This window comes from Salminus brasiliensis, chromosome 23 (genome assembly GCF_030463535.1).
Source record: "Salminus brasiliensis chromosome 23, fSalBra1.hap2, whole genome shotgun sequence".
In the NCBI taxonomy this organism is placed as follows: domain Eukaryota; kingdom Metazoa; phylum Chordata; class Actinopteri; order Characiformes; family Bryconidae; genus Salminus; species Salminus brasiliensis.
In genome coordinates this window covers 8,110,623-8,137,800 of record NC_132900.1, presented here as the reverse complement: position 1 = coordinate 8,137,800, position 27,178 = coordinate 8,110,623, and the positions used below count along the sequence as shown (strand labels likewise).

General features: G+C 40.9%; 1 protein-coding gene across 6 annotated transcripts in view; it reads right to left on the bottom strand.

Annotated features, from left to right (window-relative positions):
- LOC140546207 (receptor-type tyrosine-protein phosphatase mu-like) overlaps positions 1–27,178 on the bottom strand; it is a 220,226-nt gene that overhangs the window by 49,717 nt on the left and 143,331 nt on the right. Inside the window, exons 14-21 of one of the 6 annotated variants that reach the window (XM_072669429.1) lie at positions 25,209–25,283; positions 23,827–23,962; positions 19,552–19,581; positions 8,097–8,248; positions 6,258–6,332; positions 5,243–5,269; positions 3,480–3,491; positions 2,004–2,218 (exon numbers count right to left, since the gene is read on the bottom strand). In XM_072669429.1, coding sequence (XP_072525530.1) covers positions 2,004–2,218; positions 3,480–3,491; positions 5,243–5,269; positions 6,258–6,332; positions 8,097–8,248; positions 19,552–19,581; positions 23,827–23,962; positions 25,209–25,283 — 722 coding nt within the window. The remainder of the gene's footprint in view (positions 1–2,003; positions 2,219–3,479; positions 3,492–5,242; positions 5,270–6,257; positions 6,333–8,096; positions 8,249–19,551; positions 19,582–23,826; positions 23,963–25,208; positions 25,284–27,178) is intronic. The other 5 variants (XM_072669431.1, XM_072669432.1, XM_072669433.1 and 2 more) reach the window with 5 other exon arrangements.

Genomic DNA, 27,178 nt, shown 5'->3' with positions numbered 1-27,178 from the left:
AATGAACCAAATGAAGCGTGTGCTTACCTCATTGATCTGATCCATAGTTAAGGTACAGAACCACAAGAGGAAAGGTCAGAGAGAGACACAATGTGTGAGTGAGCAGCTCTGAGGGGAGAAGAGTGCTTTTCCAGCTTCAGCAGACACAACGCCACTTACACAACAAAATCACACACTCAGTGCAAAACACTACGGTTACAGGATGGGCAGGATGTACAAAAGGCTTATACTAGACCAGCACACACGCACACACACACACACACTTGTGATCCAAACTCCCGTGGCTATATCAAAGCAGGTGGTATTTTGGAAAGCAGAGGAGGTGTGTGTATGTGTTTTGTATGCCTGTGTGTTATTTCTGTGTGCGTAGCAGAGCAGCATCACTGATTCTGTCACCCTGCTATGCTATGCTGCAGTGCCTTAATCCATTATGGATCAGGCCTGGAGGGCATCCACAGCCCAGGGCCCCCCACACAGAGCCAAGCCCAGACAGGTGACACTCAGAGCGGCTGCATTATTCAGCTCTTCTTCCTATTCTAACACTACAGCACACACAGGGAGATAATTACTGATTACTGAGAGTGAGATACAGGGTGAGAGAGATACACAGAGAGAGAGTTGAGGAGAAAGAAGTCAAGCGAATGGAAGATAAGAAATAGTGCCAACTCTTCCTATAAACAAACTACCTAAGTTTGTAAGGTCCCTTACCTGCCAATTAGGACCCCCATGGCAAGAATTACATCATATATTCTACAGTTATTCATTAGATTAGCTTAATTATGTTATCACTGTCAAGCAAAAACCTTGTAACTCCAAAATGGCAACTTTACAGGAGAAGGAAATATAAATATAAGTCATTTTGGAGTATTTATATTATTCCATTTATCATGGCATTTGGACACAATGTAAAGAACAACTGCCAAATTCACATTATGTTAAGTAAAAACGACAAAAATGTGTTGATCAGATTTCTGTGTGACAGCAATGATAGGTTTTAAAAGAGCTACAAAGCTCAGGCTCAAAATGGGCCTTGAAGCCCATTGAGGTTTAATCACAATGGGTTATGTTCTTTGACATTGTTGCAGCAGACATGTGCAGTACACTCTGACCTCTACACCTTAAATAATCAATGCAGTACAGTACAAGAGGAGGGGAAGGAAGAAATGGGAAGGGAAGAGAGGAGAGAAGAAGAGCGAATACAAGGGAAGTGAGGAGATGGGAAAGGAGCGAGAGAGAGAGAGAGAGAGAGAGAGAGAGAGAGAAGAACAGAACAAAATAAAGGAATAGAGAAGAATGGAAAAGAGAGAAAGAAGAGAAGTAAATAAGAGAAGAGGTCTATGATACTGTGTGTGTGTGTGTGTGTGCAGATGCTAAATCAATCTACAGTGTAACTGACAGAGATCTGGTGTTTGTGTCAGATGCAGTCAGATTAGAGTGGAGTGTGTACAGTGTGTGTGGACTCGTTCTCTTTTTCAAAGCATGGGATGACACATGACAGCAATGTCTTAACTGCATGACAGAGAGAAACAGAACACACACTTGAGGTTGGTGGGCTTTTTCTATCCAATAGTGTTCTGCCTGCCAGAGTGGTTGAGCATGGCTCTCTTGGGAGCTGTGTGAAGGTGGTGTTAGCATAATCAGTGCACAAAATACAAAGACACAGATACTAGTCCTAAGCCTGAGAGAGAGGAGAAACATAGACAGAGAGAGAGAGAGAGAGAGAGAGAGAGAGAGACAGAGAAAGACAACACAACTAAACACAGTCTTCATCACCTGGCTGTCGGCATTTACTTTCGATCAGCAGTGTGTATGTGTGTGTTTGGGAAGGGGGGGGGGTGGTGGTGGTGGTGCGAGAATGATGTAACCAAGCAACACTGCAATGAAAGGATGGATGATACACACACACACACACACACACACACACACACGACACGAGAGCAAAAGAACCAGCATGAAAGGAGGGCCACGATGAAGAGAGAGGGGTGGTGGTGAGGGGGTCCTACCTCGTACTCCTCCTTGAAGCCGTAGCCTTCGGCGCACTTCATCTGAGTGACATGCTCCAGCAGGTCGGCCACGCGGATGGCCGGGTGCAGCTGCCCTGTCTGATAGGGAACGTCCACCCCGTCCCGTTTCCGCAATGAGTGTGTGTGCGTGGAGTGTGTGTGCGTGTGCGATGGTGCCAGGCTGCTGGTGTCGCTGGCCATTGTCTGGGTCTCATCTGGAAGGTAGAGAGACAGAGAGACAGGGAAGGAATGGCAGACGGGTCACTATAGTAGGATTTGGCACCGTTACACTGTTACATCAGAAAAAGGCATTAAGGTGCTTTATAAACAGTACACTTTCTTTTACAGTGGATATTCCTGTGTTATAATCCATAAGAGTGTTACTTTACTTTTTGACGTAATTTGATTCTGGCACATGTTGTTTACATTATGTTAAAGCTTCATGATGAATTGACCAATAGAAATGTTCCATATATATATATATATATATAATTTATTACACTGACATTCCATTCCATTAAAAGTTAAGAAGGTTTTTTCCTTCACCTGCAAAGCTTGGAGAAACAAGGTTTCTTCATGACATGAGCAATTTGCAGGTTATTCAGTTATTAATTGGAAGACTTTTATGAATGCTTTGGTGACTATTAAGAAGCTTTAACTGAAGAACACTCAAGGGTTGTGCTGTAAAAGAAAGTGTCCTTTTCAAGCATGTCTTTCTTTCTTTGGATGGAACACGACACAACGTTGTGAAGGGAGGGAGTGAATGAGTGGATGCAGAGGGAGGGACACGTTCCATTCTGCCCTTTTTTATTCATTTACACCATACAGCATCGTCCTTCTATCATAGCATATAAATAGCTGTGCTATAAATACTGCTGTAGTAGGCCTGCCTCCGCTATTCTTCTTCTATTAGCCAATGCATTTGAGACTTTGCTTCTCTGGATCTGAAATTCATTTCTACGGCAGGATGAGGCACACAGGCACTGTCAGTCCACAGCAAAGCATGATGAGAGAGGTGCGTGACACCACAATGATTGATGCGTGATATCACAATGACCGATGTCCCAAAAGCCACGCCTCCCAAGCACAACAACTACGACACGGGCACAGGAAAAGAAAGAAAAAAAAACAATCAAACAAACAAACGAAAAAACACTCTGAAATGAAGTCGCAGCAAATCGACTCACAGGTAAGCAGAGATGAGGTGATTCCCCCCGATGGGTTGGTGGAGGGGTGGTGGGGGGATGTGGGTGCTGGTCACTCATGAACTAAAGATCATTTTTTGATTTTTAAAGCATGTGATGTCGTGACATGTCCACACTGCCATGCATGTTGAAGACGCATGGTGGCACGAGTGTGAGTGTTTGTGGAAAGAATGGGGGCGGGGTGGGGTGGGGGCGTGGCCAATGGCAAACACCTTTTTAATGGAACACACAACCTCCTTCCCCCAAACAACAGGCAGACTGAGGAACTTACCATTAATGGGGACTTTTTAAGCAGATACATTAGAGGTTAAATGTAAAAAGAGAAAAAGAGAGCGACAGAGAAGGAGAGAGAGAGAGAGAGAGAGAGAGAGAGAGAGAGAGAGAGAGAGAGGAGAAAAGGAATGAGAGACAGAGAGAAAAAAAGACAGGAGAAGAAGGAGAAAGAGAGAGAGAGAAAGAGAAAGAGAGGAGACAGGGTATAAGCAACAATACACCAAAGAGCACTGGCACACTAGAGCTCTGTTTACTAGCCTAAAAGCCTGGGATAGATAGTGGGGTGCTCCTGCAGATTACAGGTTTTGCGCTAAAGCGACGGGTCCGGACACACAGTGAAGGATAGAAAATGAATTTCAAAGTAGATACAAAACCATATACTCTAGGTGTTTAAGGTTGCATGTAATTTGAAAATGGTCCAAAAGTTGTCCTTTTCGTTCTCCTTTATCATGTGAACACAGTACCGTTACATTATTCTTTTTACTACCTTTAATGAGACAACGGTACAATTACTGTATAATTCATTGGGCGAGCTGCGTTTCCTACGCCTCTATCCTGGAGTTAGGTAGATGTTAGGTAAATCTGCTACTGTATGGAAACAAGCCTCCCTTTTTCTCTCTCTCTTTTGCTAAGATACCAGTTACAACAGTCTTTTATATTTAATACGGTGCACTTCTGTTATCCTTTCATGTTATATCTTAATTAAACTTTCGGCAACGTGGGCTCTGGCCTTACGAGGAAGAGCGCAACAGAAGTCTGCATTTTTCGAGTAAGAGGCTGTAATATCGTAAGAAGAAAAAAAAAATCAAATTATTTTATTATTCTATTTCATCATGGGCTAAATGAATAAACACTAGCAAAAGAGGAACACAAAAACAAGTAGGGAAGTGGGAACTAGCCAGAGGCAGGAGCGACATTAAAAAGAATCGAAGAGGAGGTTGCTTTGGGAGGGAGAGTGGAGAACATGGCGGAGGGAGAGGGGGCATGGCTGAAGCTTTTTTTTTTTTAATCTCCTCTTCAACTAAAAAACACTTTTCTTTTTTTTTTCTTCAGAAACAACATCAAAAGCAATCTCTCCAATGTCTAACTACAGAAATAGACTTTTTTCTCTTTTTGTGGTTCCTTTCATTTCGAGAACGATTTCCCACTTTCTTTCATTGTTCTTTTTATTTGCGCAGACAGCTGATTCGCAGCCGTGGATGCAAAAAACAAGCTGCTGCAGTTTTGCTTATTTGTTTGTTTGTTTATTTTGTTTGTTTTCCCACACGCTCCCTGCCCTACAGTCCACTCCCCCCACATCCATTCCACATGTCTGTCCATGCATATGAGAGGTCAGACAGGATGTGACATCACACGCACGACACGCAATGCGGATGGGATGGAGTGAAGCCAGCCTCGGCCCAGGACGCCCCGCACACTATCGGCACGGACGGGGACGAGGAGGGAGGAAGAGAAGCAACAGGCAAAGTATGGAGATGAGGCAGCCATCTTTGTAGGGAAAATATATATATATATATATATATATATATATATATATAAACACTACAACCAACCAACCAATCAACCAAAATAAATAAATAAATAATACATAACTAAAAAATAAAATAACCATGACCACAAAACACATTCTCTTCTAATCTGGCCTAGCTTACAAGTGTTTACAAAAGACCTGCATTTCTGATTTCTGTATGAGTGTGTAGAGAGGCTAAGAGAGAGGCTAGCAGTGGTTATGGGAAGAATGAACAAAAGACTTTCTCTCACCTAAGATAGCGGTGGGCACAAAGGGGTCTGGCGGGAGTTAGAATACAGCGAGCAGCAGGCCAGTGAGAGACGAGACAGATAGAGAAGAGGACAGCGGGACAGAAACAGTTACAGTTGCATATGCTGAGTCATACACTGTTATATCAATTGCAAGACAAATACTGTCATAATAAGCTATTCTATTATTTTTCTTAATTAAGGATGTGCCGTGTTCCAAACCACTTCCATATTTGAGCTGAAGTTTTGAGCGACTTAAGGGATGTTTTATGGGCGTGAATTAACAGAGATAAGATTGGTAACAGTCTAAATTTAGTGTTTGTTAGCAAATGTTAGCCTAGGTTATCCTGTTTCAAACAAAAGAACTACATTTCTGATACCAAACATGTCTTGTTTTAGACATATAATATATACATATAATATATACATATAAATATTAATTTTAAAGTGTGCTAACAGAAGACATAACAGGGTTGTCACTTTATAAAGCGATTTGGACATGGTCCCCAAATGGCATAGCTTTTTAACGCTTATATTTAAGCTTTAAACAAATTAATATTTCAATTTTCACCAGTGTTCAGTTGAGCTGCTCCCCTGATTGCCAATAGTTCCACTAATTTTACTGATGAATCCAAGCATTAACATTGTACTGCAATGTGGCAGTACTGCTACACAGGGTCTTTTCTCTTTAGACAAACTAAATATTTTGATATTTATTACAAAAAAGTCTTAATGTATCTTGACACTATGGTGTTGCCAAATAGCCCACCTCTAGTTACATTGATGGTTTATATACAGTGAAGAAAACTAAAAAATATCCCTGCACAAAATGGGAAAAAAGAGGCGAAATGGTTCACAGCCAAAAGATTTCAGAGTTGACTGACACATAAACTCAGTCATATCTGAAAGGTACACTTTGGAAGAAAGCTAGAGTGGATAAACACTTTTGGCTGGCCAAATAGCTGTGCTCCCTTATATAAAACTATAAAACACACTTGAAAGGAAGAGGTGTCGTTACCTGGGTAGTAGGAGTTGGGCAGTGTCGTGCTCAGCGTGTTTGTCTTCACAGTGAGGGAACAGGGAGAAGATCCAGCTACATGACACACAACATGCACATGCCACTTTATGATCCATGACCCTTAACACACTAGACAGTCCTGGCAGAGGTCCTGCTAACAAACATGTTCCCACAGAATACATAGAAAACTAGCATAGAAAAATGCCAATGTTACTAATGATGAATGAATCTACTTTATTTCATTCATTATTTGAAAGGTTAGCATGTTTGGCTAATACTGTTGCCCATATAGTGTATCTCATGTAATGTGTCTTTTGGCTCTAATCCAAATTTAAATAGTCCCTGGCCCCTCCTTAGGAACCGTGGGTGTAGACAACATTGTCTACATTTTCTGAGGACACATGACCAGGTGCTCTAATAGCTGATACTATTAGAAAAAAAGGATCATACTGCCTGGGTCTATGAACAGGTGCTACAGTACAATCAGACTGCAATTTGAATCATTAACGGCTTATATGTTGGAAACATGCTGTTTAATCAGAGTACATGAACGAGGTGACTGATGTTACATACTGCAATAGATAACCTAACGTTACATAATTTGCTTTTCATTTGAACAACAGGTGTTATGACAGCTTTACAAGATTGTGTTATTTAATAAGAAGTGTTGGAATAAACCATTTAGAGTCCCTCAGCTTAAAGGAGCTCAATCCTCCTTTTGCAGAACTATTTACAAAATGCCAACAGCCAGGTTCATTAAGTTCACTCTTTATCAGATGTGCTAGCTGTGTCCTGGGTTATCTTCACAGCATGTGTTTTTGTTAGCAGAGCTTAACCCACTGAACAAAGCCATGGTCAGTGTCAATGGATCGATGGAGACATCCAAAGCCACCTCTCAGACAGCTATCTGAGGACACGTCTCAGGGACAGAGGTGAGCCGCCAAGGGAGGGGGGCAGGATGTGAATGCATGTGTGTACTTTTGGTGGATGTGTTTGGAAACTGGGCTTGAATATGAGAGTGTGTTATGTGTTTGTCTTTCATGTGTCTACGTGTGTGTGTGTATGGAAGTATTCAGGCCTTGGTGGCTGGCTTGGTCACTGGTCCAGCACAGTCAGACCTTCATCAAACACACAGACAAAATCTGGTAATTATGGTAATTAACTTGCCTACTAAGTCAGACGCAGATCAGATGAATCACCAAATATAGTGGACTCCAGTTGTTCCTGTCCGGAGTTGGACAGCCTTGGTTTTAGGGGATTTGGGTGGGATTAGCATGGCGACTTTTAGGGTCCTCAGCCAGAGCGGCTGGTGGTCGAAGGTCAGGACTACGTGCTTTGAGGTCACACAGTGAAGCAGCTGGCTCATTAAGCACCAGCACTTGGCCACACACTCTGCAGGGGTGTGGAGGATTACAGAGTCTACAGCTATCTAAAACAACTATAAAAGGGGTGGGTCCTCAACAACTAAGCTGATGCACTATATGGACAAAAGTATTGGGACAAATGCTCATTCGTTGTTATATTGCAAATACTTCTCTAAAAGGGACTGGACAAGCTGTGTGTGTACAGCTGCACATATGTGTCAGCAATGGGTATAAAATAAAATAGCAAAGAAGTCAAACTGATTAGAAAGAAGTGAGTCAGAGCTGAAAAATGATAGAATCACAGGATTGTCCCAAAACAGTACACTTGATCGATGCTACATAAACACATTTCACTGGATGCTTGAAAGACTTCCAGTGTGCAATGAATGTGTACTTCAGTCCTGGACATTTACTAATCTGTTGCTGAAAAAGCACATTACTGACTCTGTGGGAGGTACTGGAGGAGTGGACTCACATCGGCTGTTCAGGTTGTGTGTGTCCATGAAGGAGAGGGCCTCGTCACAGTTTGTGCCCTGCTCTGTGTAGCTCTTGTCCATGGAGTTTACCATCACAGTCATCTCCTGCCGGGTGCTGCTCAGTGTCTCCTTGCGCTTCTTAGCAAGTTTCCTTTGGAAAACAAAAACACAGTGGCACAGCAGATTGGGTCATTATGAACAGAGGATGGAGCCTTCACATTTGTAATTAATTATCAAATCTTGAACTCGAGTGAGAACATTGCAGTAGGGCTGGGCGATTTTGGTAAAAATGTTATGTGACGTTAAGACGTTACGATATACAATATGTAATCACAATATTTGATCATACAGACAAAATGCATCAACAGCGTCAAATTGTACAAACTGCTATCCAAATACTCTCTTATATCTAGTACATTATTTTTACTCTGAATGTTCTCAAAGAAACATACTGTGTACCACCATAGCACAATACAGTAAACTATCGTCATTATGCCCACCTCTACTCTGCAGTATTCTTCAGATGACAGACCTTCTGCCAAATTCACAGAAATTGACAAATAGCGAAAACAGAGATTCAAGTTTTTTGCATGATAGTGACCATATTCTAGTTTAACAAGTCTGGCTAAATGGTGCTACAGACTGCTACCAGACTGCCTTAACTCACTGTTTGACTGGCTTGGAACATGATACCACTGGCATGACAGATTTTATTGAAAAGTAATTCTCCAACATATGTAAAACACAGCCTTTGTGGCTTTTCTGACAACACCGCCAGGCTGGAAACAACTGGTTTGTTACACTGTGCTGTTTTGAGGAGGCTTAATGTTTATGAATGCCTCCTTATTAAGGATATAACATAACATAAAATAAGAAATATTTTTTTCATTTATGAGCCAGGTGGCAGCCCTAATGTGTAGCATTATATTTTGACTTTCCTAAGATCAACAAAAAACACTGTGTTCAATTATTGGGCCACCAAATCATTAGACAACCCGGTTTCCATAGAAGCATGGCAATATGTTGTTCCTCCTTGGACATGTTTAATTTTAATGTGCGCCAGTAAAACAAGGGGAAAATAACAATTACAAAGCCAATAAAATGTTTTACAGCTCACTACAGTAGATGATGAAAAAGGAGCATTATTTGAACTCTAAACTAATCAAAAAGGAGAATCAACATTATAGCAATCAAAAATGGAAGACATAATGATCTGAGCTTGATTGAGAGGGAGAGGCAACAGTTACAATTAAGTTCTGATATAATTATAATCAATGCCCTACCAGGACCCTTCTGGGAAGCAAACGGATTAGTAATTACAATGACACCACTTCAAAAGCCCTATTTTTCTTCCGTATAGCCTGTGGGTCGACATCTCATGCTCATATTGCTGACTTCAAGATAGGAGGAATGGATAGAATAATGAGTATATCAGGTAGCTAAGCAAAGCCAAATGGCCGTCACTGGGGAGACGAACAGGAGAGAATCCTAATCGAATTGTGCTCCGGTGGATCCATACATATCAGACACTAATTCGATTGGCTGGCTTTTGTTTTCCAGCGGTTCCGATACACGAGGAAATGCAAATGAGGTAAAATTATCCAGCCAATCTGTGGGAGCGGAATTAGGGGAAGGGAGGGGGTCCAGGCCTGAGGCTACAAGGCTTCTGGTAATTCCACCTCCTTCATAACATGATTTGGAGAGCAAGAGCAGAGTCACGCCAGACCACAAAGTGTGGCAATGCTGGAAGTTTGTACAAACTACAGAGCCCATTAAACATTGAGATTGTGCCAAGCCAAAGTGACGTGCATGGTTGGATCAAACATTGAGGATGACTGATGAGGAACACCAGCAGGCCATCATCCTTACAGCTACTCAGCTAGCTACTCAAGGCCTGTGAGAACTTCTGCTTTGAGTGGTTTGCGGACTTTTTTATGTGTCTGTGAGGTCTCAGCATGAAATGGGCAGAGAGGTAGAACGTGTGAAGCCTGAAATTTCGAACCGATCTCTAACATAGCCTGAAAACATTCTGCCTGAGTTCATCTGAATACTACAGCACCAGCTACTTGACTTATAACCTGATTGCTTTTGGTCAGAGTTGTAATGGTTGGTGTAGTATAGCGTCACAACAGCATCAGCCTCCCAGTGGCACAGTAGAGTATAATTTCCCAGCCATACAACTATAGCCTATGTCCAACAAATTCCGGTCCAAATATGAAAACAGTCCAATTAGATTCTGTCAGAACCTGGTCACTACAAACAGGAGCCTTCAAAGCTTTTAAGCAATGTTTAGCACCTTTAAAGTTACCCTGTAGCAACAATTATAGCCATCATTAGATCAGTAAACAAAAGTAAAAGCTGCCCAAGCTGACCAACCAATGTTAATAGACATTGTTATCTGGTTGAATGTAGGTTGTGATGCTGGATGACCGTAATTCAACATCAGGACAACATCTAATGCCAACATCAGTTTGACGTAGATATTTTGTTGATTTTTAGTTGTGTTGTTAAATAACCAAAATTCAACGTCTCCCAAACGTTAAATGCCAGTGTCATACTGGTGTACAATAAGATTATTTAGCTTTGAGGTATGATGACCAAAACCCAGTCTGCTAAACTTCATAAAGTTAACGTTCACACAACAAATGGGGTGGGGTGGTGACGGTTGTTTTTTGGACATATGCGACTTTGATTTCCGCTGGACTTTGATGGCAACTCAACGTTGTTTTGGACGGATATGTGTTCTGAATTTCCAACCAAAATTCAACGTCTGTTTAATATTGGATTTTGCTGTCAAGCTGATTTTAATTTCTAACTAAAATTGAATGTCTGTCCAACGTTAGAGTCCAATGTCTCTCTGTCTGATGTCAAATTGACATCCAGTGCCTAAAATTTCACTGTAACTAAAGCAACGGTGGCCAACATCTGTCAAAGTTGGGAGACTATAAGAAACATGAATGCTAAATCTGAACACAACCCAGCTGAGTTGAATGACCCATCTATTCACATCGGAGTTCAGTGGGGTTCAGACAAATATTTCAAGCTCTAGTACCCATGGGTAGAGGAGATGATGGTAATGAAGCTATGCGAGTCAGTGTTAACTATGGCTGCCACATCTCCTTATGCGCCCCTGACTGGGTGACCTGTGGCTGTGTTTGACAGAGAGACGGGGAGAGGCTAATGAAGAGCGCTCCGCGCATCGCTCTCCCTCATCCATCCTGTTTATTTCATTTAGCGCGTGTGTCTCAGCCATATGGTGACGCTTCCCCCGCAGCCCAGATCTAATGCTGCCACATGAGACTAATAAATGAACAGTTCCTGCAAAGGCAAGTGTGACAACTGCACACACACATACACACACAGGCTCACCCTGCCCCTGTGAACTATGCCACTGTGCAATTTTGTACAAGAAACCGGTAAACAAATGCACCCTTTTTAGAGAAAGAGAGAGAGAGAGAGAGAGAGAGAGATACAAAGAGATACAAAGAGAGTATCACAGATCTGTCTGGCAGATTGCAGACATGGCTAATATGCTAATTGTTAATTACAGTGAGGACAGATATTACTAATGTAACTGAGGACGTGATTATTAATGGAATCTCTGATTGGTTTGCCCTTGATAAGAGAGCACCTGTTTAGCCAATCTTTTCAGCAGTGATGGGCATTTCAAGCCACTTTGTGGTCGAGCACTGGAACATTAAAACAAGAGTAATTGATTAATCAGAAATGAAACATGAGTCGTCTGTTTGGCATAAAACGTATATTACACTTTATTAACAGTGCCAACTTAATAAAACAATCTGAGCTAAGCTACATTTTCTTTGTTAAATGGTAAATTGGGTGACCTGCCTAAAAGAAATAATAGCCTTTACAAAATCTCATTGTGATGAAAGGCATGCTTGTTTTTTTATGAATGCTTGAAAGATTCTGTGTCTTTAAGAAAAGCTTGAATCGGAACTCAGCACAGTCTGCTGCTGTGCCAATTTAGCATCACTGAAACAGTAGACCTCACCTGAAGGAACCTACAGTTCCCTCCAGTCTGTAATGACTCTGAGTACCAGTCGGTTTCTGAATAAAGTTGACATGACCTGTTGGTAGCAACTGTGCGCTAAAAGTAATGCTACAAGAGCATAATGAGAACCGTGCTGTGACTGACTTCCTGTCCGCACAGCAAACCAGTTTGGAGACAGCAAGCGTTTGTGAAAAGCGATATGTGAACAGCACAAGCCTGAAGACGTGTCAGTGACAGTACAGAGTGTACTGTTTCGATGCAGTAAAGCTTTTAGTATAAGTACTGTTTTGGAGTCACCAACAGCACAGTTTTGTATTTATTACAGAAATATATATTTTCCCCACCATATTAAATCTCCAGCAGTTTTTATCATAAAGCTAAAAAATAAACGAAATAAAACCTGAACTAAAGCTTAGAGATGAGCAATATCATAAATGGAGATAGATTTTGTTTTTGTGACTGACAATACATTTTTCTAAGTATATCATGGATGCTGACCTTGCTTAAAGCAACATTATGCAAGAACTGGTATTCATTTTTGCTTTTGGGCTCCCCCTACAGTTGGGGAGTGTAATTTACTTATACTAAACAGAGGCACTAATCCCTTGCAGTTAGTGAAAGGTAAAATTGTTACATAATGATTCTTTAATAAATACTAACAAACTTTTTTAAATCAAAACTTTTATTTTATTTGATTTATTTATCTAAACTTTGTATTTGACCCAACTGGAAAAAAAGCTAACTGCAGAATTTGTTTATTTATTCAGTTAGTTGATTTTCCCTGCCCGTCTCTACTTTCTGTTTCTTCTCAGCTGCCCCAACATCTCCCTGCATCTCTCCTTGTGTGCGGTAATTGAGAGAAACTGGTGAGGTTAGCAGCGTGGAGCAGCAGGTCTGCCTCTGTTTGCTTGGCTGTGCGGGGGCTGCTCACAAAATGAATCACTCTCCCATTCACAGCTCATTTATAAAGAGCACGGTCTGCAAATGACACTACACAGCATACTTCATTACTGGGATTCTTAAGTGTAAGCAATGCTAGAGAGAGGAAGACACTGAGACAATAGAAATGTTTTTTTTTTTTTTTTTTGACCAATGTATTTTAAATATTTAAGACGTAAATATTTTCAGACGATCAAGCAATTTAACTGTGTTTGAGCCACTTTTTTTTTTGTTTGTCTATTTTCTGTCATTTTCTGTTCATGCTGCCCAAAATTGTATGAAAATGCGCTACCACCACATCTGTTCCTCCTAAATTATGGCTGGTTTAATAATAAAACCATCACGGAAAGGCTTTGTTTTACCAGTTAAACACTGCATGCCTTTGTTGTAAACCAACACTGAACACTTAGCATGTAGGTCATAAACGAGATGGAGGCTAACGCTAACACACAAACTATATAGAATCATAGCGCATATCCACCACTCTATAAAATAGCAACTTCATTTCAGTAGCAGCATTTTAAAGTTAACTGGTAACTAATTGATGATCTGGAAAATGGATGGGGACGTCCTTATAATATGTTATTTACATGCAAAAATACTTATTTTGTAGGCATGTGAAAGATCACACTGTGAAGATAGATCACAGGAGTAATGTAACAGAACTAACACGACCATGCTATGTTGCACCCAATCCCAGTCCACCTAGTATCCATTAGCTTCTGTTAGCTCTGCAACTGTAAAGTGTTTAGAGTGTCTCTAAAACACTCACTAACCCACTAACATGGTTCCGCCATTACACACAATGCTACAAAGCGAGCCACCACTATCACTATCAATGTCACTGTACAGCTCAACGCGCTTATAGGAGGACGTAAATTGTCATTTCTACTATATCAGCTAAAAGACGCTACACTGAGTGATGAGGGAAAGGGAGGCCACCTGCAGAGAGCGAGGCCGTTTATACTGTCTTGGTCTCCCAGGCAAAGATGTCTGTGGCATTGCCGGAGATCAATTTCCAGCATTTAAACAACTGTGCCATATGTGACACAGTCAGTAAGCCGGAATGGTAAGACTTGGTAAGACTGGTTAGATAGTAGGATCTTTCCTCTCCCTATAAAATCTCAGGACAAAAGTAACAATTCAAGGTTGCTGTGTTTTTCATACAGAGGAAAACAGACCGGCACACTCTTCTCTGACCATTACCCCCCACCCACCATTACCAGCTTTGACAATCTAAAGGAACCTCAATCTCAAAGCTTCACTGAAAACAAAACCAAGGTAATCAGGTTGTTTTGTAACAGACCTGCCGCAGCAGTAGGTAACGTCCTCTGCCTAAACATTCTCCAAATATCTTCAAACTGTTCCGCCCAGCACTGGCGAATTCATTTGCAGGGCCGAGATGAAACAAGCAGCCTCGTGGGTATAGTAGGCTGCAGAACAGCGATTGTGATCTTGGGTGTTGTGGGCGTGCGTGGCCGAAACAAAGGCGGTATCATTATAGCTGCTCGGACCCGGGACCCAGTGGGGCATTGTGGGTAGCGTGCTGGGCGGAGGAAGCGACAGCTGCAGATGAGTCAGACCCAGCAGAGAGTAAAAGACGGACTCAAAGAGGACAGACACTTTGAGTTATGAGGCGATGGTTGGACGAACACACGAGGGTGCTTTACATTAAACATGCGTGAGCTGAATTGTAATCATCAGCCATAACACTCTCGCAACACTATTACATCAACACGTGCCTAACTGTTGCATTCTGCAGGTGTTAAAGTCTAGACACCTAAAAGAGCCCACAAACCACTGAAATACTGGCTAGCCATGAAGTCTGTGAAAACGTTTTTATTTAAAGGGAATTCTTTTCACGTAGTTGAGGCATAGTTGAATAATGAGAGTTTGGTACAGGGAAATGACAAACCGTGAATCTCAGACACTGAGACAAATTAATGACAAACACTAAGATCTGAACGTCTGAGACCATATTGAAAATCAGAGTAAAGAAAAACATTCTATCACTGATACAAAAGAAAGAACGCCCCTTTTGGATGTTTGGACCCCTCTGTGTATTTATTTTATTAACAGCCAGTTTAAATGCAGTGGGCCCAGAAAGAGGCAGCGCATTCTCTGTCTGCTTCTTTAAGTACATTTAACAGCCGTTTTTAACATTTAACACTTATATGCACTGTGCCTTCTAAATGACAGAATACAAGGCTAATGCCATATAGTGGAGTTTACATACTATTAAGGTAACATACCCTAATGACCACACATACCTTCACATACTCGCACACACACACACACACACACACACACACACACACACACACACACACACTCCCAGTATAATAAAAGGAAGTGAAGGCCTTGAACATGCATTCTGCTGTTGAATGAGAGTAAAACAACAGCTGTAGGATAAAGAGTGAGCCCAGGGGCTGCTGAGAGACTGCCAGACTCTGAGAGCCACAATACTTCTTTATTCATCTGAGTAATAGAAAGAGAGAGAGACGCAGACAGACAGGGTGAGGTGGAGGGCGTGAGTGAGAAAGAATGAGCGTTATCTCTCCTTCATAATCAATAGCTAGGCTTGTCCTCTCCACAGCCGGCTAATTCCATTTACTGCAGAATTTTTACACTCAGTTAGACCTCCCTCTTTCTCTCTCTACCTCACTTACTCTCTTGTTTTTCTGTCTTTCCCTCACTGTCATCTCTCCATCCTCCACCTTCTTCCCTTTCTCTCCCTCCCTTTCCTCTCCCATCCTCCACCTTCTTCCCTTTCTCTTCCTCTCTTCTCTCCCCATCCTCCATGTACTTCTCTTTCTCTCCCTCTCTCTAGCCTCTACCTTCACTTTTCCTCTACTTTTTCACCCTCCACGTTCTCCACTTCTTTACCCTCTCTTCTCTCTCTATCCTTTACCCTCTGCTCTTTCTCTCCTTCTCTCTCCTCTCTCCATTCACCACCTTTTTCGACTTCTCTCTCCCTTTCCTCTACCTCTATCCCCCAAAACATTCTCCTCTATATTGTCTTTTCTCTTACTTCTATTCCAGCAGTTCCAGTCGTCTCTCACTTGCTCTCCTGTGTAGCATTCTCAGCGTCTGTCACTCACCCACCCACTATTGAGCCTATTTTCACCCCTCCTTCTCAATTCTCCCCCCCCCCCTTTCTCTCTGTCCACTTCAGTTTTACTTCATTACACTCTCCCTTAATTAGCCTACTGGCTTAAAGTATGTAAAGATGTGTGTGTGGTGGACAAGTCATTGTGAGGAGGAGGAGAGGATTCACACCACACACACAGCACAGGCCAGGCCCAGGAGATGCTCTGGGCATTTCTCTCTGTAGCCATCCCTCTCTCACCCTCTGACAGCCTCTTTTTCCACTCTCACTTCTCTCTCTCTTCATCTCTCCCTCGACCTTCACCCTCATCCTTTATTCTCATTCACTGTTCCAATGTTATACCACCACTCTCTCTCTGTCTCCTCATCATCATCATGATGCTTAGGCTGTCAGTAAAACAAATGTGCTCGGCTTGTTCCAATTAGGGCGGTGTGTGTTGCGGCTCTGTGCTTAGGCGTGTTCATTTAATGAAGGTGTTCAAGCCGTGGGCAGCGTCTGCTAAACACTCCCACATTAAAGCCTCCCCCGTCACTCCCAATGCCATCACGCACGCACACACACACACACACAAACGGAGATCTATTAGATCAGACAAGATGGGGGACGGGCACTGGAAACACCTATCCTCCTTTTCTCTTCTTCCTGTCTCTTCTATTGTCTCTCTCTCTCTCTCTCTCTCTCTCTCTCTCTCTCTCCCTCTGAACCCACATCTATTTGCCTTCACAAAAAAAAATATATAATACAATAAATTGCCACTTAAACACGTTATATAAGCATACTTGGAAGTACCTGACATCCTGACATTTACTAGTTGAATAGGCTGAGTTGAATATGCTGTAAAACTTTTCAAAGCAATGTGGGGTGTTTTAAATCTTCTACAGTTGATCCACCACTGCATTTTGTTTCCCAAGTATTTGTGTATATCACTCTATTCACTAAATAATCCAAAATACAATGTACTTGCACCTGTACCCAGACACTTTTTACAGACTGTATTACTGTACAGAAGTGTTACTAGTGTAAATATACACACCACTGTTCAAAAGGTTTGGAATCAATATTGTATAAAAATATAAATAAACTTTGTATATAAATAAACTAAATTTGGTTGCAGATTAGGGCAAAAAATTATCCTCCTCTCTGTGTGTAAAGAGGAGCTTGTCCTGTGCACCTTCACAGCTTTCACATAATTAGTGGCACACTAAGAATCTCAACAACAGACAAAGAAATGTCAGATGTGTCCAGAATGATTGAGAGCTGCAGAGAATCCTAAATCAACTGACATTACAATGTTCATTACAATAGAACAGATAATCTGGTTCTGAAACTGATTTAGAAAATTTGAATAGACATAGTAATGGATAATTCAATAGAAAACTACATTAAATTTGAACATTTGAACAGTAGGCCTTTCAAGCCTTTACAGTTTGCATTAATGAAATGCTTCGAAGGTTACAACAGTAAAAAAGAAAAAGTACTGTACAATGTATACGGCTCAATGTCTTAAGTAGTTAGGACTGGGCAATTCAACGCTACATATTGAAACCGGATTGAATTTGATTGCATTCAACTACATTAAGGCATTATTGAGGTCAGGTTGTTGGATGATTACCACACCAACTCATTTCAAAAGTATTGGATTGAGCAACATCCATTCCAAAAAACACAGATCCACTGCTTCACAGCTCCAGCTGGGGGGCTTTATACCCCTCCAGCCCACTCCTGTCATTGACATGGTGCCAAAATGTTCATGTTTATCTGCTCCTATTCTACAGGCAATCCTTTTTACAGGGACTAGACTAGCAGTGCATGTGCATTTGCACAGCTGTGTTAGCAATGGGTGCAACTTTAAGTATCTGAATGCATTAATTTGATGGGATGTCCACAAACATTTGGACATATAGTGTAGTTAAGATGTAAAAATATATTTAACCACAATGAGTGTTTACTTGTTTATTTAAAAAAAAGTGAACACTTACTGTCTAGATAAATAGCTTTACACATCATTTGCTCAGATGTCCATCACTGTATTGTATATGGCCACAGCCTCTTATTTTCTTATTTATCAAGGCACTTTATTTGTTGTTGTTGTCAGAGATGGCCTCTCTACATACACGCACACTGGGTGACAGGCTAGGTGACATGGGTGTCACTCCTATACCCCCTTGTTTATGATGACATGACAAAACCTTGGGGGCCAAGAAGAGCACCTCAGCCCTGTTGCCATCGGTTCCAACTCCTAACTGCACCCTACCCAGCAGTTCCCGGCTTCGCCGAACAGTGTACACATGTCAATCATTTGAGCTGCCGGCTGGGCCGAAGGAGGCTGCCGCGTCAATCTGGCTCCGAGCTCTGGGAGGAAGCTGAGGAAATGGAAGAGGAGGCTTCGGCGTGATTGGCACTCACTCGCTGTGGGCTTCAAACCCCTCCACTGAGCTCCTCACTATCGGCTGCAATGCAGCTGAGTTTCACCCAGCTTCTGAAGCAGGGGATGCAGCGTTGCTTTCTGTTTCTCTTTGGCACTGCGGTTCCTTTTCTCAGCCTTGCGTGACACTCACACTCAAATGCAGTCGGCATGGCGAACAACAAATGAGGTACTGCAGCCATTCATCAATCACCAATTTACACAACGGGCAAACGGGGCAAATTCAGCATGCAGCTAACACTGAACCATGCAGAAAAAAAAGAAAAGAGACTTAAAATTCAAATGATAAAAGCAATGGAAACTGTTTGGAGGAGCAAAATAAAAAGCAAATAATATAGTCAGAGGTGAGGATGAGGATGCTGGGGCCTGGGATGAGATGAAGGGTTCATTTTAGGCTTTTCCCATGCCTGAGCTGACCAGCAGAGGGAACTCAGAATGTGGTCAATTCCTACAGAGTGGAAAAGACCGCCAGAATACTTCTCTCGCTGGTCACCAACGCGGGCAGAGCAAAAGGGTTAGCTTCCTCACTAGCACTGTGTGTTAGTTCATCATTCAGAACAGAGATGGAAGAAATGTAAAATAATTAGCGGGATATCAAGGTCCCCTTCCAACGTAGAAGCATCGATTGTGAGAAGACAGGCATTTCAGTATCAGACTTTGACAAGCCAACTGATAGAAAATCATTCAGCCAACATCAGATTTCAAAATGGCATTAGTAATATTGATTTTTCCTTTTTTTAAAAAACTGCTTTACACAAATCAGGCTCCCATCAACTGGTAATTTGAAATTCAATTCATACATTGCTTATTCTGAGGGTTATACCCTAAGTTTGCCTTCATTTATGCTATAAAATGCCTGTCTACAGAAGGACCTTAGTAGAGGAACTAGGTCTAATCATGCAGGAAATAGTGTACAGGTCTAGCTTGAAAGAGCAAATGCACTAACATTGTACAAAGGTGTTTACTTACAGGTAATAAGTGTAGGAGTGATAGGTTCTTCTGCCGAGTGAGGTGGTGGAGGGGTATAAGCAGTGGAGGGGGGATGGAATGGAAGGAAAGAAAAAGTAAAAAATATTAATGTTTGAAAAAGAGATAAAGATGAACAAAAGCAGACATGGTGGCATACGTGTGTGAGAGAGAGAGAGAGAGAGAGAGAAAGAGAGAGAGAGAGAGAGGTTTGGCCTCGTGATCGCGAGAGAGGTACGGTGATTGCGGAAGGGGTCTTCTGGCATGCTCATTGAATTGCTATTAATTAAGGATGGGCAGGACTGTGACTGTGACTACCTGATATCAGTAGTTCTCTTGTGTAGGTAATCTGTTCTCTAGACATTTTTTAAGGTGATCATCAGCAATTATAACTAGAAGGTTTTCCCTTAGTATTAAAGAAATACTCCAGCAGGTTTCTGCTTTATCCGCCACCCTTGTATTGAATGCTCAGTTGTTCCAGCCTAGTTTTATTGCCCCCCAAATCATTCTACGTACCTAAATGTTGAATATCAGGCAATACTGATCAGAGATTTATTAATGGATGGGTATGATGCTGCCAAATATAGTAGTAGTCTACAATACTGTATAGTAGACTACTCATATAACATGACACTTAATTACATAAAACATCACATTCTACCTTAACATCTATCTATCTATCTATCTATTTATCTATCTATCTATATATATATATATATATATATATATATATATATATATATATATATATATATATATATATATATATATACTTGTGTGTGTATATTTTTATTTATAGTGTATTGTTTTAAATTTATATAGTGTTCATAGTGTATAACGTGTGCATTAGCCTACTCATCTCTCTCTGTTTTAAATGTGCTGTCCAACAGTGGTGTAAAAAATCGAAAAGGGGCACAAAATTTGCATAATAATTTCACTGCTAACCAGCTGGAATTTGAGAGTGAAAAACACTGTGGGTGTATAGTTGCCACATAGTTTTGGTGACTTGGTCAAAAATGTCACAAACAGACAGCCGTGTGACAGCCACACACCCATGTCTAGAGGAAAGGTGGCTTCCTCAAACAGTCAGTGTTCTCCTCTAAAAAATGTGCCTCGCTGCTGCAGGTTGTAAAGCACCTCTAACATAGAATCACTGGATCATATCATATGTTTAAAAGTTTCTCCTATATTTAGTAAATGAACAGAAAAGCCACCGTCATTAATTAAAAGCATTTTCCGATTCAGGAGAATTTCTGTTATTTACTAAATACAAATACATGTTTGTCTTTTGTAACTGACCATTTGCTACTTCTTTAATTAATTATATAATAATAATAATAATAATGAATTAATTAAAAACTGAAAGCAGCATCTCTACAGAAACACATTAACATTAAGTGAGTGAGGGAAAATTTAAAAGAATGTTGAAGGTCCTAACCTAACATGGCTTGTTTTAGTAATAACCTAAAACTTGTCACATTGACACATTGACTGCACAGACCTGAGGCCCTCTATCTGTATAATAAGCATCATTTAACTGCAGTACACTCTTAAACATTAAGGTGCTTCAGATGTTCTTTAAGTGATTCCATAGAAAAACTGGTAAAAAATAAACTGGTATAGGGCCTTTACATCAAGTGAATGTTCTTTAGACCTTTAAAAGGTTCACACTCACAAATCTATCTCATTACAAACATGGTTCTGCTTTGGCATTACTCAACATTTTGAAGCACCTTTATTTTAAAGAGTAGGAACTACATTATTTCAGCTACCTCCTGCATTGTCCAGGGTGTAAACAGTTATATCAAGGGAGATAATGTGTTTTAGAAAGGACTTTCTGAACAGCACCAAGTGCATTGGTCTCGATTGCGAATGGCAATTTCAACAGAACTGCAAGGTTAGATTTAACATGAGGATTAGCATGTCCTCACACACTTCCATTTCTAATCTAATCCGGCTAATTAAACCAACGTATTCAAACGCACCCGTTCATTTGATTAGGCTATATTGAAAGGGGATTCAATTAAATTGACTATGCATAGTGATCATAACCTTCGCCCGTCACTCAGACCTCACCACGATAGAAGGCGCATCCAGAATGAAAATTTCCAGACTTCCAGACGGGACTCTTTTGACAGATCTAACACACAAATATGACAGGACCTGATTATTTCTGAATAACCACGCAGTTGGAAATGGTGTTCTGTGTTGGCGTGTTTACATGAACGTGGTGAAGTGTTTTGGAGATAAGGGGGGGGTTGTATGGGTTATTGTAATGTGGAGCTGATATTAGCCCTGCAGGTCTTTTCCATTCAGCAGTCCCTCCGTGCCTTTACTGATGGGTGACTAAGAGACAACTGCTAATCTAGAACAAATACAGAACGAGCCGGCAGTGTGCATGTGTGTGTGTGTGTGTGCGCGCGTGAAATAGGACTTGAATATTTGCTCAGTCTGACTCTAGAGGCCCCTGGGTTCTGATAGAGGGCTGTAGGGGACCAGGCTAATGTAAACTAGCCTGCAGCTAAGCCATCACTCCATTGCTCTACAGCTTTCATCACCATTTCCCTCTCATCTCCACTCTTTCCCTCTGTTTCTCTCTCTCTCTCTCAATGCTTTCACACAAAATCACTGTCTCTCTCTTCCTCTGCTGCAGAGTGGTCTCACAAAGATCTCCTTCTTTTTTTTCTTCCTGAGGATTTTAAAACTCCATGTTTGGTGGAGGGTGACAGATAGATGGCCTCCCTGCGTTAATTTTTTATTACATCATCTCTGTCTCAGTGCTATAAACTCAGTTTAATAGGACTTATCAACGTAATTAGATTAATTATTCAGCAACACACTGACAATGCTGGGGAGCAGGGGTCAAAGAGAAATTGGGAGAAAAATCTATTATTAATGGCTTGAGTTGAACTGAGAGAAGCCCCAAGATCTTTAAGTCTTTCAGATGCTTGTCTGGAAAAACAGGACTTCCCACGAACTGCATATCAATGTGATTAAGGGAAAGTGGATTAGCAGCTCTACAGTTATGATGAACTGAAGCCATGATCAATTTTTGACTGATTTTTTAAATACATTTTTTATCACAGTCAGTTCTTTAGTGTTTCCCTGTCTAGCTTGAAGATGCTTTCCTTATAAGCCACTGCATCCTTTAACCCTTGATGCTTAGGTCATTCCCAACTCTTACTACTTGACTCAGAACAGTCTCTGATTTTCAGATACACTGCTGTGAGGACTAGAGTACTAAATTAACCATCCCAGTTGTATACTGTGTATTCGTATATGAAATAACAATTTAGGCATTGGTTAAAGGCATTAGGCATTGGGTTAAAGTATACATATAACATAGTATAGTATATTACAGTATGTTGTATTACAGTATAGTGTAGTATATTATAGTGTAACATAGTATATTATATTGTAGTACATTATTAGATTATATTTTGTTTTGAGAAATGTAAGCACCTTAATGCAACACTATGGAAAATTGGCATTTCTTGCTCCTGGGTTCCCCCTATAGTCAGGAAGTACAATTTGCACTCTGAGCCTCCACTGAAGGAAACATTTTTCTGGACAAGCTGAGCGATAAAGAACCGTCACTGAAGGTGAAAGAGACACGTGGAGTGACGTGGTACAGCAAAATTACCGGATTTTACTCAAATATGGTTACGTAATGTTCCACAGTTCTGGCAAGCTTTATCCTGCCCGCTTCTTCAAAGCTACATAGTGCAGTTAGCAGCATGCCGAGCCCTGAGTAGCAACAACAGTGAAAAACGACTGTTAAGAATGTAAAGATAACATCGAACAGTGTCTGTTACCTGTTACATTTAACAGGCATAAACGCACTGGCTAGTTTAAGCCTTAGCTTAGTTTAGTAGTTTATTCTGGTCAGTCTTTCTTACTCCAATGCAGTGACCAAAAATGTTCCTTGGGCTTTTTTTGAACATTCTGAAGTTTTCCAACTCTTCTTTGTGTACTGCTTTTTTGTAAGCATTTTATTTAAAGCATGTTTGTGTATTATGATAAGTTAATATCCACCCCCGTGGTTACCCAAATATCTATTTATTCATTATGTATATTCAAATATTAAAATATGTCAACACGCACCTCGCTAGTTTAATTCATTGAAGTGCAAACAGTAAAGATGATGACTTATTTACGTACGACTTGCTGTGATCTGCTCTGAATTTCTAGTTCACCCACTGTGTATGAATACATGCAGTACAAGCAAGCTGTATTTATGTGTGTTTGTGTTACCATTTCTTTATGAGGAATGCTTACCGTTTCTTCATGAGCAGAACCACACCGAGGAAGATGATGACAAAAAGAAGAATGCCAGCGATGACTCCGGCAATTTTCACTGTGTGGTCTGTCTGTTTTTCTGGCTCCACCGCGTTCGGCTTGTGGGTCGCTGCTCCTGAAAAGGTTATGGGGCAAAAGAGAAAGGATACTTTATTGGAAAGAATTTAAAACGTCAAGTGCTTTAAGTTCACTTCTTTTGGCTGTAATTGTTAACTGGTTGGTTGTTAAATCCTTTAAATCAGTACTTTTTCTGTGTACTTATAGACAGAGGAACAGATGGGTTTCACTTTAACTTAGTTTGGCTGACAAATTCTAAAAGTACTAAAGGTGTGGCAATGTAAGCTGGTTTGCAAAATGGTGGATGACCTATGAAATGAACATTTGTACCCCGTTCACGTAAATGCAGCGTACAATGTTGGCATCTGCGTTTTAAAGCATTGCCAAGATATAAACTTTATTTAACCTTGAATGTAAAGTATTGCAATTCCATTGAGGCTTTTGGGCTATTCATTTGTAGGATCCATCAGTCGCTGTTGGTTGATAATGCTGGAGCTATGTGTTCCTTGCTACCTGCCAGGGAGAGATAGCCTCAGGGAGGCAATATACGATAGGCCCAACACTGCCTCTTCTCCCCCTAGATAAGAGTGTCCTACTGTGTGTGTATGTGTGTGTGTGAGGGGGTGAGTGTTTATGCTGTAATGAGAAGCCATGTCAGCTCAGCCACCTGTGAATAGAGCGGTTTCCTCTGACAGTGAGTTTAGGATGACAAATGAGAGAAATGGAACATTCAGCTCATCTCGGTGTGGGTGTGAGGGTGTGTATATGTGTGTGCATGTGTGTGTATATGTATGTGTTTGTGTACTTTTTTTGTTTCTTTCTTTAACAGGCCTATACTTACTCTTTTCCAGTCATGTGGAGCTCTTACACGCATACACACACATTCACACACATCCCCACATGCCATGTATGCTTGCGTGTGGCTGAGCGTGTTTACATATGGATGTCCGGCAAGCATGGACGCGTAATGATGGTGTCAGATGGGAGCCGAGTGTTTATGGAAGCATGTGCACCGAGTGTGTGAGCATGGGACGCTGTCACATACAGAATCTGTTGTGGGAGTTTGTGCGTGGGCTCATTTTACCACAGCAGTGTGACTGCAGAAACAGAAGTGGGTATTGCATCAGGGTTGTAGTACACTGACTGTGTGTCTGTGTATTTGTGTTTGTGAGTCTGAGCATGCACACCCACACACGTACACCCCCACACACACATACGCTCTCCCGCACCCTCAGATGGGCGGTGGCGGTGGTAGTAATGGAAGCGGATGGACAGAGACAGTCTTGGCAGGGTAAGTGTCTGACCTGTTAGTTGGTTGTCGCCTGCAGCCGGAGCGATGCGGATGTAGGGGGTAGTGAGCTGCGTCACTAGAATAGCGGCTGACAGAGCGAGATCCATAACGGCATGCAGAGAGAAGGAGAGAGAGGGAGGGAGAGAGGGAGTTAGAGAAAGTTATACAAAGAGGTAAGAGAGAGAGTTTGCACACAATGTTTTAAATAACACACTGTTAACCCCTCTCTGCAGGACACTGAGTAAATGCCATTTCTGTCCTTTAATCAACTTTTCTAAAATATTAATACAATCATGTTAACATTAACACCACCTGCCTGTTCGCTGTAGATGAAGATAATCAATCTACAATCACTGTAGATGAAGATAATCAATGTCAACCCTGTCAAAATCAACCCTGTCAGTGGCGTTAATGCTATGGGTGATAAAAGTCACGAATCACTTACATTTTATTATCTCAGAATAAAAAAATATATATATAGTGTATCCAACAAGAATGAACACCTGGTACATCTAATTTTTCCCAATGCCCAGTGTGAACATGCACTCACTGTAACTCCTCTGGCAGTATTTATAAAATATTGAAAACAGTACGTTTTGATTTCGCCAGCTAAATGGCCACTACTGGGCATGCGGAAAGAGACGATTATTCAACAACTTCCACTTCATAACAATGCACAGAAATTTAAATAGCCACAGCATAGGTATGTAGTTTTAGGTATACCATGGTATGGAAATTGTATATATATATAACGTTTTTGCTCATTTAAAAAACGCAACTGACCAGAGAATCCCACCACTTTCTTACTTATTTCAGAGTTTTGTAAACCAGTTAATTGATTAATGGAGAAAATATTCATAAACCACAAACTAAGTTCAGAAAGCTTCACCTTATGTGTAGCTTTCCTATTTATTTATTTATTATTAAAAGGAAGACTTTACATTATACTTCCATTATACAAAAAAAAAATCTAAAATCTAAAAATGTCTGGAATCTTCACATTGTGTGTACACTGTATCTTCACACTGAATATAAATAAGAGTTTAATGAAATTATACAGAGCTAGTAGTTTTAATATACGTCATGCAATGTTATTGAGCACATCATCTGTGATAATACCTTAAAAAAAATTGGGTGTTTGAGGTCAACTATCAGACACCCTCTGCTAGGCAGACTCACCAGAGATAAATTGGTAAGTTATAGAATTCCAGCCTGTGCCCAAGTAGCATGCCACAGATCACCCCTCTTAATCCAAAACCATCTTGAGGCTTTATCAACTGCCTCAGTACAACCCTAGTACACTGCAGCCATTTATCCTCTTCTCAATTCCCTTTTTTTTTAATTCCTCATTTACTTGCACTTGCCTTGTATTTTTAAATGGGTCTGACTACATCATGTCTGCCATCCTACAGCCAACAGCTTCCAAACCCTGGTTCCTGCACATTGTTTTCTGTTACCTACAAACCTGATCCAAGTAATCAGCTTATTAAAAAGCTCCTCTTGAGTTGAAGTGGGTGTGTAAAAGCAGAAAAAAATATTTAACAGGAAAGGTTGTTCTCCAGGTTTAAGAACTTATGCTCTAGTCGTTCATCAGTGGCCAGCTTCTGACCACAGCGCCATTGTTGGCTAGATGTTTTGGCAGACTCTTTTCAACCCAGTTTTTAGCCATTATCTTAGAACTAATTATCTCTAAAAGGCTTCTAAAATACAAAGTATTCTTTTCATGAAAATCAAGGCCCAATAACATATTAAAACGCCAGTGAAGAGGAAAAGATACAAAGCAAATGAAAAGGAAATAAGAAGTGAGAAAGAATGAGAAAGAGAAAGAACACTCAGAGCATGTAAGCTGGGGGTCAAGCTGAAAACTAAAAACTTCCACATAGTGACACACTACAAACGATCATTACATTCATTATAATCACAAGCACTAGAAAAATTTGTCTTAATCAACCTGTCAATGTTAGTGCACACAATAAGAAGTCA